This window comes from Pleurodeles waltl, chromosome 6 (genome assembly GCF_031143425.1).
Source record: "Pleurodeles waltl isolate 20211129_DDA chromosome 6, aPleWal1.hap1.20221129, whole genome shotgun sequence".
NCBI classification, from domain to species: domain Eukaryota; kingdom Metazoa; phylum Chordata; class Amphibia; order Caudata; family Salamandridae; genus Pleurodeles; species Pleurodeles waltl.
The window spans coordinates 698,886,942-698,903,871 of NC_090445.1; the positions used below are offsets into that span (position 1 = coordinate 698,886,942).

Here is a 16,930-nt window from a genome sequence, read left to right on the forward strand (position 1 = left end):
TCCCCCCCCCCTTTTTTGTGGTCTTCCTGTTCATGTGTGCATTAGCATCATCAGGCGGAGGAGAAGTGGCTTTGGAGCAGGAGGGAGCTGCATCCCACATGGCCAAGGAGGGCCATGCAACGGACTCCGAATTCACCAGTGGGACGGAGGGCGAGGGGAGCTCCACAGCGGGGACTCGGGCAGACATCAGTGACACTGACTCGTCCTCTGAAGGGAGCTCCCTTGTGGTGGCGGCAACATCTGTGCCCCCCGCAACAACAGGTACAGCCACCACCCACCGCACCAGCACCGCCCTCCCAGCAGCCCCTCAGCGTTTGCCCCGTGCCCGCTCACCCAGGAAGGTGGGCATCTCCTTCGCCCCAGGCACCTCAGGCCCTGCCCCAGTCACCCCTGCTGCCCTCAGTGAGGAGGTCATTGACCTCCTGAGGATGCTCACTGTTGGGCAGTCTACCATTTTGAATGCCATCCAGGGTGTAGAAAGGGAGGTGCACCAGAGTAATGCATACCTGGAGGGCATTCATTCTGGTCAGGCTGCCCTTCAGCGATCGTTCCAGACTGATGGCAGCCATTGTCCCTTCTCTAGCCTCCCCCCTCCAACTTCCTCCACCCATACCCTATCACCTGTACCTCTGCCTATCCCAGACACACCATCAGATCAGCCTGCACACACCTCAACACCCAAGGGAAGCTCAGCCAGACATAAGCACCACACATCACACAGGCATTCACACAAGCAACATCCACATACAGACATACCAACACCCACTGCCTCCACTGTGTCCCCCTCCTCCTCGTCTCCCTCCTCCCTCCCTGTCACATCTCAACTCACACCTGCATGCACAACATCTTCAGCCACTACGTCCCACAGCAGCACACACACCAGAACCCCCCGCACACGTGCAGTCACCACCCCCACTGCCATTTACACGTCCCCTGTGTCCTCTCCCAGTGTGTCTGTTACCCCCTCTTCCAAGATACACAAACGCAGGCAGCCACCCACCCAACAGCCATCCACCTCACAACAGCCTCCAGCCCAAGCACCTGCACCCAAAGACACCAAACTTACAACTCCTACAACCACAACCTCTTCCTCCACTCCCATACCCACTACTCCTACCCGTCCCACTGCTCCTAAAAAGCTTTTCCTGTCCAAACTCAACCTCTTTCCACCAACTCCCCCACCCCGTCCATGTCATAGGACTACAGTCAGCACCTCAGCCACGACAAAACCAGCCCCTGTCATCACAGTCTGCCATGGACTGTGGAGTGCCCCACCCTCCAGGGCAGCCAGTTCGGTACGAAGCCAAGGCACGGGCAGCCCACCCCCGGAGAAACATCCCAAGATAGGCAGTGGCCGGCGCGAGAGGGTGAAAACACCAGGGACTCTAACCCCTACTATGGCTCTGGCAGGAAGTGTGGAGACAGCTGGCACACCGCCCAAGGTGGGGAAGGGCCACAGGCGATCAGGGAAGGCTGGGAAGGGCAGCACGCCCGACAACACCGCCATCAGCCCAGCTGGCCAGGATGGCCCCGCCAGCCCCATCCCAGGTGGGCAGGAGGCCAACAGGCCCGGCACAGCTGCCCAGGAGGGCCCCGCCAGCCACAGGACAGATGGGAAGGAGGGCACCGCCAGCCACAGGACAGGTGGCAAATGACCTCCCCGCCATGGCCGGATCCGCTGAACTGGGCCCTTCATCTCAAGTACCGCTGCACTGGGCACCGCCGTCTCAAGTACCGCTGCACTGGGCACCGCTGTCTCAAGCACCGCTGCACTGGGCCCTTCATCTCAAGTACCGCTGCACTGGGCACCGCCGTCTCAAGCACCGCTGCGCTGGGCCCTTCATCTCAAGTACCGCTGCACTGGGCACCGCCATATCAAGTACCGCTGCACTGGGCACCGCCGTCTCAAGCACCGTGGCACTGGGCCCTTCATCTCAAGTACCGCTGCACTGGGCACCGCCGTCTCAAGCCCCGCTGCACTGGGCCCTTAATCTCAAGTACCGGTGCACTGGGCACCGCCGTATCAAGTACCGCTGCACTGGGCACCGCCGTCTAAAGCACCGCTGCACTGGGCCCTTCATCTCAAGTACCGCTACACTGGGCACCGCCGTCTCAAGCACCTCTGCACTGGGCCCTTCATCTCAAGTACCGCTTGCCCATGAGCGGCAGGGGCTGGCCCGCATCTGTGTCGGGCAGGGCTGCACGAAGCACTCTGGGCACCAGGCCCCCTCCAGAACCAGTGGAGACTGTTATCCACTTGTGAGACTGTGGCTTTGCACTCCCCAGGATGTAACAGTGGGCAGCCCACCCACTGTCTGGACTTGTGAGACTGTGGCTTTGCACTCCCCAGGATGTAACAGTGGGCAGCCCACCCACTGTCTGGACTTGTGAGACTGTGGCTTTGCACTCCCCAGGATGGAACAGTGGACAGCCCACCCACTGTCTGGAATTTTGAGACTGTGGCTTTGCACTCCCCAGGATTGAACAGTGGCCATGGAGGCACCTCGTGGATCTGGCATCGTGCACTCATCTGGCTGAGGTGCCCTCCCTTCCCTTCCCCCTGAGGTGCCTGTAGTTTTGCTATCTGATGCCCCTGCAGTGTTCTCTCCGTTGGAGTCAGGTATCCTGTGTGGGCTCTGCCCATGTGATTTGGGCCCAGTGGTCCACGAACAATGCCTGCTACAATGCTCGGACTTGTACATTTATGTATATACGTATTTTTGATGTATAAATATATATATATATTTTTGGCAGTAATACAATATATTCCAATGTTTAGAGTCATTTCCTTTTGTATTTGCATTCTTCTGGGGGGTTTGGGGGGTGTCACTCTGATGTGTTGCTATGCCTTGATGTGTGTGTTGTAGTGGGTGAGGGTGAGGGTGGGTGTGTCGCGTATGTGTGTACCCGTAATAATTTCCCCTCCCCTGTGTCGTAGGTGCAGTAATCACCATTGTCTTTTGCGCCGGCGTTCGTGCTCCTGGTAGAGGAGCAGGAACACTATCGCTGGGAGTATGTGGAGTTCGGGTTCCATGCTGTCCAGATTCCTCGTGGGCTGTATGGAGGTGAGCGTTTTCCCTTCAAAATGGCTGTTTCCGCCGTGTTTTTATCGGCGGGACTACCGCCCCGGAAAAGGTGGCAGATTGGTAGGTTGTGATACAGTGGGCGGTACATTGTCTCCCGCCAATCTGTTGGCGGTGACCGCCGCGCTGTTTGTTTGTACCGCCGTGGCGGGCGGTGTGTTGATGTGGCGGTCGCTGTTGGCGGTTTCCGCCAGGGTCGGAATTCCATTCTTTTTCCCGCCAGCCTGTTTGCTGGTTGGCCGCAGGTTTAACACCGACCGCCAGTGTTGGAATGACCCCCTAAGTCCTAAGGTAAAAGGAAGACCAGGACCTCCCAGCCAGCGTATCCGAGGAGGGCTCCAGGGAAGTCGGATCAAGATCCAGGTTTACCCCGGTCGAAGGATTTTCACCTCGAAAAAACTACTAAGTCCGAAGGTAAAAATCTCCACCGAGGATTCCCGCATCGTGTATCCGGAGAAGGGCTCCAGGAGGTCGGATTAGACTGGCAGGTTCATCCCGCTGAAGAAAATCTTTAAAAAAGAGACTAAGGCGGTCATTACAACATTAGCGGTAAAAGCCGCTTACCGCCGTGCAGAAGACCGCCAACACACTGCCGCGGCCGTGGAATTCCGCCACAGCTATTATGACTCACATCTCGGAATCCGACAAAATTCAGACACCCACACAAGTCCGCCACACCAAAGGTTAGTGATAAACTGGCGATAACAAAACCTCCACTGTCACGCCAACAGGAATACGCCCACACTATCACGACACATGAATCCACACGGCGGTCTTTCAACCGTGGTATTCCATTGGTGGTACACACCGCCGCGCTCATAATACACACACTCTTACAAAACACAGCCACATTGGACAATTCAAAATACACACACCTGAGACACATGCACACACCACTCACACACACAAAATACAATATTGTATAAAACACACACCCACATCACCCACAAGCCCCTATGATCACAATTACAGAGAGAAGGCCAGAGAGCGACACCACCATCAACAAACTAGCATCCACAGGCACACAACACCATCACCCACACAACTTCCACGCACCTCACACTACACACCACTACATATCACCACACTTATCACCACACACACCACCCCACACATCACCTACACCACCCCATGGCACGGCAAAGACACCCCAGGTTCTCGGAGGAGGAGCTCAGGGTCATGGTGGAGGAAATCGTACGGGTAGAGCCACAGCTATTTGTCTCACAGGTGCAGCACATCTCCATTGCAAGGAAGATGGAGCTATGGCGAAGAATAGTTGACAGGGTCAACGCAGTGGGACAGCACCCAAGAAATCGGGAGGACATCAGGAAGAGGTGGAAAGACCTACTGGGGAAGGTGCATTCCCTGGTCTCAAGACGCCACTAGGCGGTTCAGCGGACTGGCGGCGGACCCCCACCTCCTAAACCATCATCACACAAGCTCACACACAGCAATGCCAGCACTGGGGTACACAGTCACCCACACATTGCACACCATGACACACACAGATGCAATAATCATGCTTTACACTCCTGCAGGACCACTACCCAATGTCAGCAGACAGGAGGGTCCAGACATCTCCACTTCACCCACAGAAGAGGCCCACAGTGATGACAGCACCTCTGTCCACCTGGATCTAGATGACCAGCCCGGACCACCGTGGGCCTGGGGACAGTCGGTTCCCCTCACACAGGCACAGGCCAACACAGACCTTCCCCCCTCTGGAAACACCAGCACAGCACCCACCCAGCGGGCCCATACCTCCGCACCCAGGACACGTCAATCAGCTGTGTGTCCACCACTACAGGGAACCCAGGATAACCCACCACCCCAACAACAACAGGGACCTGGGGGCAGTGGCAGTGGGCACACGGTTCAGGGGGCGGACAGACCAAGGGAACCCACTCTCCACGAGGCCCTCTCCTCCATCATGGGAGCATACCACCACTCCCAGGAGACGATGGCAACGGTACTGGCAAAGTTTCAGGAGACTCAGCGCATGCAGGAGGAACAGTATTTGGGCTTCAGGGAGGAACTCAGAACCATCAGCTCTGCCCTGGGCACCATCGTAGGGGTGCTGGAGGAAGTACTGAACACCAGGAGGGACACCGTGGCACTACAAGGGGCCCCTGACACTAGCATGGACGATGAACTGCCCACCACCTCCGCTAGTGGACAGGACGCCCCGCCACAGGATCATCACACCAGCACCCCACCGCCTGCAGACGGAGAACCTCCCCGCAAACGGTCCCTGAGATCCAGGAACAAGACAAAGCAGGATGCCAAGACCCCGCCAAGAAATTAGACCACCCTGATTGTCATCCCACTGTCCCACTTTGTCACCCTGTCCATATTGAAACTGCCCCACCTCCTCTTCCTATGCACATATGGGCAATGCACCTGTGAGACTAATAGACTGGAATCTGCCATGGACATTCCTCCACCATCACCCCTGACCATTTTACAACCCCCTCCACTATTTGGCACTTAAGTAAACACCCTTGAATCACAAAACAATCTGGAGTCAGTCTCTGCTTTCACAAATGAGTATTTGCAAAAACAGAGGAAAATAGCAATGTCCATTCTATTGTCAACCTACCTATGTCACACCGCTCTAGTCCATGAGGAATCTAAGCAGATGACACACGTTGGGACCCACACCTGTGAAACCATAAGGGAAAGTGACAACTCAGTGACCAAACACTGGGTGAAATCGACTGACAGTAGAGAGGTAGAAGTGTAAAAGTACATGTAGTAGGCAGGAATGTATTCTCACCTGTGTTTCACTGGAAATATTGCTGGATGACTGAGTCCCTGTTCTGCATGTCTTCTTCCTCTGCTTCCTCCTCATCACTGTCCACAGGTTCCACAGCTGCCACAACAATGCCACCTGGACCATCCTTCTGTAGAAAAGGCACCTGTCATTGCAAATCCAAGTTGTGAAGCATACAGCAGGCCACGATGATCTGGCACACCTTTTTTGGTGAGTAGAATAGGGATCCCATGGGCCTCATTGTAGCGTTCCTCTGCCCTGGTCCTGGGATTCCTCACTTGGGTCAGTAGCCATAAAAGGTTGGGGTAACCAGAGTTACCTGATAGCCACACACGGTGCCTCTGGAGTTGACCCATCACATAAGGGATGCTGCTATTCCGCAGGATGTAGGCGTCATGTACTGAGCCAGGGAACATGGAATTCACATGGGAGATGTACTGGTCTGCCAAACATACCATCTGGACATTCATCGAATGGTAACTCTTCCGGTTCCTGTACACCTGTTCACTCATGTGGGGGGGGGTACCAAAGCCACATGGGTCCCATCAATGGCACCTATGATGTTGGTGATATGTCCAAGGGCATAGAAGTCACCTTTCACTGTAGGCAAATCTTCCACCTGAGGGAAAACGATGTAGCTCCGCATGTGTTTCAGCAGGGCAGACAACACTCTGGACAATACGTTGGAAAACATAGGCTGGGACATCCCTGATGCCATGGCCACAGTTGTTTGAAAAGACCCACTAGCAAGGAAATGGAGCACTGATAGCACCTGCACTTGAGGGGGGATTCCTGTGGGATGGCGGATTGATGACATCAGGTCTGGCTCCAACTGGGTACACAGTTCCTGGATTGTGGCACGGTCAAACCTGTAGGTGATAATCAAAATCATTTCCTCTGAGGATTCCGCCATCTCCTCACATGTCCCAGCGGACGGTGCCTATGAAGGACAACAGCGAGCACAGAGTTAAACAACTCAGAGGTATGTACCCACAGTCTACACAGAACACCATTCATACACAAGATGTGGCCTGTATGTGTGTTGAGACTAGGCCTAGGTATATGTGACGCAGTTGGTAATTAGGCCATGTGGGCCCCTGAAATGGCGGCTGCCTGACCTGTAAAGTGTGACAATGGGATGTGAGGTAACTGCGCTGGCGTTGTACACCGTCGTGGTAGGCGGTCGAAGACCGCGGCACAATGCTGCATTGGTTAACATTAGACCCTATGGGTCCCAGGAGCCAATGACGATGTACGCCAGCGGTGATGGTACACACCGCTGCAGTAGTGACCGCCATTTTCTAGCTGCTGAATCACACGATACCTGATCTTCGACAGGAGAGGACCTACACTGCAAGTGCTGCTGTGACCTCGGTCTGGAAGAGACAATGGTTTGTGCGTCTGGGGAAAGGGCCCCTGCCTTCACATCGGAGGAGTTGGAGAAGCTCATCGATGGGGTCCTCTCCCAGTACACGCTACTCTATGGTCCTCCAGACCAACAGGTAAGTTCACAGGGAGCATGTTGTATGGGCTATGCCTGTGTGGAGAGGGCTGGTTGTAAGAAGGAAGGGGGCAGAGTTATGCGTGCATGAAAGACGGTGGGTACATGTGCCACATGGCAAGGGTAGGGATGGGGGCCACTCACTTTGACGGCGCAGTTGGTAATGACTTCTCTTCGTACCCTATACATTTCATGTAGGTCAGCGCCCACCAGAAGAAAGATACTTGGCGTGCCATCGCCAAGGACGTCTGGACCCTGGGGGTCCACCACAGACGGAGCACCCACTGCCGGAAGAGATGGGAGGACATTCGCCGCTGGAGCAAGCAGACGGCGGAGGCTCAGCTGGGGATGGCCTCCCAATGTGGGAGGGGTGCCCGTCGAACCATGACCCCCCTGATGTTCCGGATCCTGGCGGTGGCCTACCCGGAGTTGGATGGGCGCTTGAGGGCATCACAGCAAACACAAGGGGTGAGTACACTCTCATTCTGCTGACTTTGCGCGCAGCGGAGGGGTCTGGATGGGGGAGTAGGGCTGTGGGTTTCCCTAGGCCAGGCGAGTTCCGTAGGCTAGGCCCCTCCGTAAGGCATGGCCCTATGGCCGCCCACCTCTGTAGAGTGCCAAGTACAGCTATTCATGCACCTGTGTCATCTATGTGTGCAGATGTCGCCCATAGTCTTGTAGGCCATTTCCCAGGAATTGCACTGTAGAGCCCAAGAGCGTGACATAGTGCAGGGGGCTTCTGTGTCTGTCTTGTCTGCCAAAGGTAGTGGTAATCCATGCACACAACATGTCTTTATTCTGTTCCCCCCCATTTTTTGTGGTCTCCCTGTTCTTGTGTGCATTAGCATCATCAGGCGGAGGAGCAGTGGCACCGGAGCACGAGGGAGCTGCATCCCACATGGCCATGGAGGGCCACACTACAGAATACACCAGTGGGACGGAGGGTGAGGGGAGCACCACAGCGGGGAAAGGAGCTGAAACCAGCGACACAGACTCGTCCTCCGATGGGAGCTTCCTTGTGGTGGCAGCAACATCTGTGCCCCCCGCTTCTACAGGTACAGCCGCCACCCCCCTACCAGCACCGCCCTCCCAGAAGCCCCTCAGCCTTCGCCCTGTGCCCGCTCACCCAAGAGGGTGGGCATCACCTTCGCCCCAGGCACCTCAGCCCCTGCCCCAGTCACCCCTGCTGCCCTCAGTGAGGAGGCCATTGACCTCCTCAGGTCACTCACTGTTGGGCAGTCTACCATTGTGAATGCCATCCGGGGTGTAGAAAGGGAGTTGCAACAATCTAATGCATTCCTGGAGGTCATTCATTCTGGTCAGGCGGCCCTTCACCGATCCTTTCAAACTCTGGCCTCAGCACTGATGGCAGCCATTGTCCATGTGTCTAGCCTCCCCCCTCCAACTTCCTCCACCCAGACCCAATCCCCTGTACCTCTGCCTATCCCAAGCACACCATCAGACCAGCCTGCACGCACCTCAGCACACAAGGGAAGCTCAGGCAAACATAAGCACCACACATCCCACAGGCACTCACGCAAGCATCACACACATACAGACACACCAACATCCATTGCCTCCACTGTGTCCCCCTCCGCGTCATCTCCCTCCTCCCTACTAGTCTCATCTACACTCACACGTGCATTCACTACCTCTACAGCCACTACTTCCCGCACCAGCACACCCACCAGCACACCGCTCATGTGCAGTCACCACCCCCACTACCATTCACACGTCCCCTGTGTCCTCTCCCAGTGTGTCTGTGACGCCCCCTCTGAAGATACACAAACGCAGGCACACACCCACCCAACATACATCCACCTCACCACAGCCTCCAGCGCATGCACCTGCACCCAAAGCCACAAAACGTACACCTCCTACAACCACCCCCTCTTCCTCCACTCCCAAACCCCCTATAGCTACCCGTCCCAGTGTGTCCAAACCCCCCCGTCCAACTCATAGGTCCCGAACTAGCACCTCAGACACAAAATCTCCGGGACCAGTGGTGCCTGTTGTCACAGGTATGTGGAGTGCACCGGCCACCAGGGCAGCCAGTGTGTCACGGAGCCACAGCTCAGCCAGTCCCCCCCGTGAAGCACCAGAAGTTGGCCAGTGCCTGGCGGGAGAGGGGGAAGACTCCAGCCACCCAAGCCGCTCCAAGGGGTCCCAGTGGGAGTGTGGACTCAGCTGTGACTCCTCCCAAGGTGGGGAAGGGCCAGAAGAAACCCGGAAAGTCAGGGAGGAGCAGCACGGCGGAGAAGCCCGTCATCATCCCCGCTGCCCAGGAGGCCACCGCCAGCCCCATCGTCGCTGCCCAGGAGGCCACCGCCAGCCCCATCGTCGCTACCCAGGAGGCCACCGCCAGCCCCATCATCGCTGCCCAGGAGGGCCCCACCAGCCACAGCCCACCCACCTAAGAGGGCCTCGCAAGCCACAGCCCACGTGCCCAGGAGGGCCCCGCCAGCCACAGCCCACCTGCCCAGGAGGGCCAGCCAGCCATAGCCCACCTGCCCAGGAGAGCCCCGCCAGCCACAGGCCAGCTGACCAATGAAGGACCGCCAGCCCCAGCCCAGCTGGGCAATGAAGGACCGCCAACTCAAGCACCGCTGAACAGGGCAAGCACCGCTGAACAGGGCAAGGACCGCGAACTCAAGCACCGCTAGCCCATGAGCGTCAGGGACACTGACGCAACAGGGACCGTCACGGGGTGAGTGATGCACTCTGGGCACCTGTCCCCCTCCAGAACTAGTGGAGACATGCATCCACTCTGCCTGTCCTTCACAGGATAAAGCACTCTGGGCACAAAGCCCCCTCCGGAACCAGAGGAGAAATGCATCCACTCTATCTGTCCTTCACAGGATGAAGCACTCTGGGCACAAAGCCCCCTCCAGAACCAGTGGAGACATGCATCCACTACCTCTGTCCTTCACAGGATGAAGCACTCTGGGCACACAGCCCCCTCCAGACAACAGGGGAGAATGTTAGCCACGTGAGAGACTGTGGCTTTTCACTCCCCAGGATTGATCAGTGGGCAAACCACCCACTGTAGAGACTTGTGAGACTGTGGCTTTGCACTCCCCAGGATGAAGCAGTGGGCAAATCACCCACTGTAGAGACTTGTGAGACTGTGGCTTTGCACTCCCCAGGATGCAGCAGTGGGCAAACCACCCACTGTAGAGACTTGAGAGACTGTGGCTTTGCACTCCCCAGGATACAGCAGTGGGCAAACCACCCACTGTAGAGACTTGAGAGACTGTGGCTTTGCACTCCCCAGGATGCAGCAGTGGGCAAACCACCCACTGTAGAGACTTGTGAGACTGTGGCTTTGCACTCCCCAGGATTGATCAGTGGGCAAACCACCCACTGTAGAGACTTGAGAGACTGGCTTTGCACTCCCCAGGATACATCAATGGGCATGGAGGCCCCTTGTGGATCTGGCGTTGTGCACTCATCCGGCTGAGGTGCCCCCCCTTCCCCCTGAGGTGCCTGTTGTATTTCTATCTGATGCCCCTGCAGTGTTCTCTCTGTTTTGATCTGGTATCGTATGTGGGCCTCGCCCATGCATTTTGGGACCAGTGGTCCACGGACTATAAATGGTGCAATACCTGGACTAATAACCTTGGTGTATATTTTGTTGATAGTGTATATATGTATATTTTTGCTTACTGATTTTTGATATATTACAATGGTTACACTCATTTCCTTTTGTCGTTGCATTCTTCCAGGGGGGGTTGGGGGTGTAACTATAATGTATAAATATGTATTAGTGTGTGTGTTGTCGTGGGTGGGTGTGGGGGTGGGGTTGTTGCGTGTGTATGTCACTGTTTTTTACCTCCCCCCTCCCCTGTGTCATAGGTGCAGTACTCACTGTGGTCTTCGCCGCCGGCCCTGGCATAGGAGCAGGAAGACAATCGCAGGGAGAATTTGGAGTTCCGGGTCCATGGTGTCCTCCTTCCTCGTGGAGTGTGTAGAGGTGAGCGTTTTCCCTTCGAAATTCCTGTTTCCGCCATGTTTTTATGCACGGTGTATCCGCCCCGGAAAAGGTGGCGGATTGGCCTGTCATAAAAGTGGGGACTGTACATTGTCCTCTGCCTCTCTGTTGGCGGTGACCGTCAAGCTGTTTGTTTGTACCGCCGTGGCGGTCTGAGTGTTAAACTGGCTGTCTTTGTTGGCTGTTTCCACCACAGTCGTAATTCCAAAATTTATATCGCCGGCCTGTTGGCGGTCTTACCGCCGCTTTAACACCGTACGCCAGGGTTGTAATGAGGGCCAAAGTGTGAAGGTAAACTTTTAACCAAGGCCTCCCGCGGCCTGTAGCCGAACAGGGCTCCATCGCAGTTGGCCTTAAACTTTGATTTTGCCCCGGTCGAGTTGCAACCAGATGACCCGATTGGCGCTTTTTGTATCTAGGCACTAAAAAAACAATAATTCTTTAGAAATTCATATCTTCGGTTCCCCTTATCCGATTTTATTTGTTTTTGTGTCATTTTAAAGATGAAAATATAATCCATTTTTATAAATTGGTTTTGGATTTTTAAACTGTTTCCTGTGTTTTATTTAATTACGGTTTTGTGATATTTGAATGCTTTACACTCTGGGGGTCATTCTGACCCCGGCGGTCGGCGGGAGCACCGCCGACAGGCCGGCGGTGCCCCGCAGGGCATTCTGACCGCGGCGGCTCGGCCACGGTCAGATGCGGAAAACCGGCGGTCTCCCGCCGGTTTTCCGCTGCCCATGTGAATCCTCCATGGCTTCAGAGCGCGCTCCGCCGCCATGGGGATTCTGACACCCCATACCGCCATCCTGTTCAGATGGCGGTATGGGGTGCCGCAGGGGTCCCCGTAAGAGGGCCCCACTTTGTATTTCAGTGTCTGCTTTGCAGACACTGAAATACGCGACGGGTGCCACTGCACCCGTCGCACCTTCCCACTCCGCCGGCTCAATTCTGAGCCGGTGTCCTCGTGGGAAGGATGATTTGCCCTGGGCTGGCGGGCGGCCTTTTGGCGGTCGCCCGCCAGCCCAGGGCAAATCCCAAAATACCCTCAGCGGTCTTTCGACCGCGGAGCGGTATTTTGGTGGGGGAAGTCTGGGGGGCGGCCTCCACCGCCCGCCAGACTTAGAATGACCCACTCTGTCTCCTAAGTTAAGCCTTGACACTCGATGCCAAGCTACCAAGGGTTGAGCTGGGGTTAATTTACTGAGACCTAACTGGACCTAAGTGGAGGTTAGTGGCCTATTGCTAAGTGTAGGTACCTACCTGCCCTTACCAATATTCAATTTTCCAACAGTAAGTTTACTACTTTTGGTATTGACAAACTCCACTTGGAAACTTAATACAGAAATGTTAGTAACTTGTCTCCACCATGTGACTAATGCATTTGGCTCACTCTTATGTTGGTGGTTGGCATACCTCCCTAAACCCATCCTGACTCTCCTTAAACACCTCTTACTCTTCCTCAATCACATCAACATTAGTAGTAAGTCTTTTCCTTGTACCACTCATCCCACGTGTCCATCCCACATTCACTACCAAAACATATACTTACTTGGAAGAAGACTAGACAGTCAGGGAGAAGACTCAACACCAAACGTTAGGTAAAACATACATTTTGTAGTACCATTTGTAGTGTGGTTTGTAGTACTACAAGACATCCCACAATGTGCAGTTTGAGAGTCAGATCCATAGTTTTGTACAGAAAAATGAAATAATCTACAAAGGAAAGCGTTCACCTTGCTATAAATATACAATATTACATTTGTTTTAGGATGTGTGCCCTGCATTTCACTTAATTCAAAAGTCATGCTCAAATAACCAGTGAAGCAATGGAAAGAATGAACATGAAGGCCCCAATCTAGGGCTAGGACTATTTAGGAAAGATATGTTGCCAGAGTGACGGAACATTATGGTAGAGATTTTCAAAGTCAGCAAGTGTTCTGAATTCTTATATGTGTTTAGTATTTTTTTTTTGTCCAGTAGTATTTGTGAAATCAAACAAATTGAGTTAATTGCAGCATTGGGTTTAATTACTGCATTGGGTCCAATGACGGGATTAGGCATATATTAATAATTTTTAAAGACCTGGTGTGCTCTTAATGCTTTCCTTTATTTTCTATCAACCTTGGCAAGTTTAAAGATATTGGGGGTCATTACAACATTGGCGGTAAAAGGCGCTTCCTGTCGTGCAGAAGACCGCCAATACACCACTGCGGCCGCGGAATTCCGCCACAGCTATCATGACCCACATCTCGGAATCCGCCGAAATTCAGACACCCACACAAGTCCGTCACACCAAAGGTCAGTGATAAACTGGCGAAAACAAATCCTCCACCGTCACGCCAACAAAAACACGCCCATGCTATCAATACCAACGAATCCACGCGGCGGTCTTTCAACCGTGGTATTCCATTGGCGATACACACCGCCGCACTCAAAATACACACACATCTCCAAAACACTGCCACATTGGACAATTCGAAATACACACACCTGATACACATACACACACCACTCCCACACACCCGTTGCAATATAAGACACTCGCCCACATCACCCACAAACCCCTATGACCAAAAACTGAAGACGAAGGCGACAGACAGAGACTACAGCAATAGACAACCCCACCACACAGAGGCACACACGACCATCACCCATACAACATCCACGCTCAAAACACCCCACACCACCACACATCACCACACTCATCAACACATACACCACCCCACACATCACCTACACCACCCCATGTCACACCAAAGACACCCCAGGTTTTCCGAGGAGGAGCTCAGGGTCATGGTGGAGGAAATCTTACGGGTAGAGCCACAGCTATTTGGAGCACAGGTGCAGCACACCTCCATAGCCAGGAAGATGGAGCTATGGCGAAGAATCGTCGACAGGGTCAACGCTGTGGGACAGCATCCAAGAAATCGGGAGGACATCAGGAAGAGGTGGAACGACCTACGGGGGAAGGTGCGTTCCGTGGTCTCCAGGCACAACATCGCGGTTCAGCGGACTGGCGGCGGACCCCCACCTCCTCCCCCACAACTAACAACATGGGAGGAGCAGGTCTTGACCATCATGCATCCAGAGGGCCTCGGAGGAGTCGGTGGAGGAATGGACAACGGTAAGTCAAATCTTAACTATCATATCCCCCACGCAATCTCCATGCTATCACACACCCCCACCCTCACCCCCTCCCCTATCACTACAACTCCTCACTAATGTACTAATAACACAAACCACACATCCCAACACCAAACCCTGCATAACACAACTAAGCATGGACACCCATCACTAAAGCATGGCCACTGCACATACCCATAACAACCCCCCAAACATCATCACACAAGCCCCCACACAGGAATGCTTGCACTGGGATACACGCACACCCACCCATTGCACACCATGACACACACACATGCAATAATCATACTCTTATACCCCTGCAGGACCACTACGTAACCTCACCACACAGGAGGGTCCAGACATCTCCACTCCACCCACAGAAGAGGCCCACAGTGACGACAGCAGCTCTGGCCAACTGGATCCAGATGACCAGCCCGGACCATCGTGGGCCTCGGGTCAGTCGGTTACCCTTGCACAGGCACAGCCCAACACTGACCTTCCACCCTCTGGTAACACCAGCACAGCACCCACCCAGCGGGCTCATACCTCCGTACCCAGGACATGTCAATCAGCTGTGTGTCCACCACTACAGGGAACCCAGGATAATCCACCACCCCAACAACAACAGGGACCTGGGGGCAGTGGTAGTGGGCACACGGTCCAGGGGACGGAGGCCCAGGAACACAGGGGAACAGGGAGGGCTGCTGTGCGACAGGGGGCGGACAGGCCAAGGGAACCCACTCTCCACGAGGCCCTCTCCTCCATCATGGGAGCATACCACCACTCCCAGGAGACAATGGCAACGGTCCTGGCCAAGTTTTAGGAGACCCAGCGCCTGCAGGACGAACAGTATTTGGGGTTCAGGGAGGAGTTCAGAACCATCAGCTCCGCCCTGAGCACCATCATAGGGGTGCTGAAGGACATACAAAAGACCATGAGGGTCACCGTGGCACTCCAAGGGGCCCCTGACACTAGCCTGGACGATGAACTGCCCACCACCTCCGCCGGCGCTAGTGGACAGAACGCCCCACCACAGGACCACCACACCAGCACCCCAACCCCTGCAGACGGAGAACCGCCACGCAAGCGGTCCCTGAGATTCAGGAACACGACAGAGCAAGATGGCAAGACCCCCGCCAGGAAATGAGACCACCCTGATTGTCATCCCACTGTCTCACTGTGTTACCCTGTCCAGATTGGAACTGCCCCAGATCCACTTCCTATGCCCATATGGGCAGTGCACCTGTGAGACTAATAGACTGGACTCTTCTATGGACATTTCTCCTCCATCACCCATCACCATTTTGCCACCCCCTCCAATAATTAGCACTTCAATAAACACCCTTGAACCACAAAACACTCTGGAGTCAGTCTGTGATTTTGAAAATGTGTATTAGCAATGACAGTGACAAATTTGGTTTTCAAATGTAATGCCAACATACCTATGTCACACATCACAAGTCCATGAAGGATGCAAGCAGATGACACACGTTGGTAACCACACCTGTGAAACCGTAATGGAAATGTACAACTCAGTTACCAAATACTGCTTCTAATTGACAGACAGGATAGAGGTAGAAGTGTGAAAGTGAATGTAATAGTAAACAAATTGTTCTCACCTGTGTGTCACTGGAAATATTGCTGTATGACTGACTCCCTGTTGTCTATGTCTTCTTCCTCAGCTTCCTCCTCATCACTGTCCACAGGCTCCACAGCTGCCACCTTCATCTGGACTATCCTCCTGCAGAAAAGGCACCTGGCGTCGCAAAGCAAGATTGTGAAGCATCGAGCAGGCGATGATGATCTGGCACACCTTCCTGGGTGAGTAGAATAGTGAACCACCTGTCATATGGAGGCACCTGAACCTGGCCTTCAGGAGGCTGAAGGTGCGTTTGATCACCCTCCTAGTCTGCCCATGGGCCTCATTGTAGCGTTCCTCTGCCCTGGTCCTCGGATTCCTCACTGGGGTCAATAGCCATGATAGGTTGGGGTAACCAGAGTCCCCTAATAGCCACACACGGTGCCTCTGGAGTTGACCCATCACATAAGGGATGCTGCTATTCCGCAGGATGTAGGCGTCATGCACAGAGCCAGGGAACATAGCATTTACCTGGGAGATGTACTGGTCTGCCAAACATACCATCTGTACATTCATGGAATGATAACTCTTCCGGTTCCTGTACACCTGTTCACTCCTGCGTGGGGGGACCAGAGCTACATGGGGGCAATCAATAGCACCTATGATGTTGGGGATATGTCCCAGGGCATAGAAGTCGCCTTTAACTGTAGCCAACTCCTACACCTGAGGGAAAACGATGAAGCTCCTCACGTGTTTCAGCAGGGCAGACAACACTCTGGACAACACGTTGGAAAACATAGGCTGGGACATCCCTGATGCCATGGACACTGTTGTTTGAAATTATCTACTTGCAAGGAAATGGAGCACTGAT

General features: G+C 54.3%; 1 protein-coding gene across 1 annotated transcript in view; it reads right to left on the minus strand.

The window, feature by feature from the left end:
• Window positions 1–16,930, minus strand: part of LOC138301686 (putative uncharacterized protein DDB_G0277255) — a 163,546-nt gene that overhangs the window by 69,860 nt on the left and 76,756 nt on the right. The window contains exon 15 of the mRNA XM_069242201.1: window positions 6,726–6,796. Within this exon, the coding sequence (XP_069098302.1) occupies window positions 6,726–6,796 (71 nt within the window). The remainder of the gene's footprint in view (window positions 1–6,725; window positions 6,797–16,930) is intronic.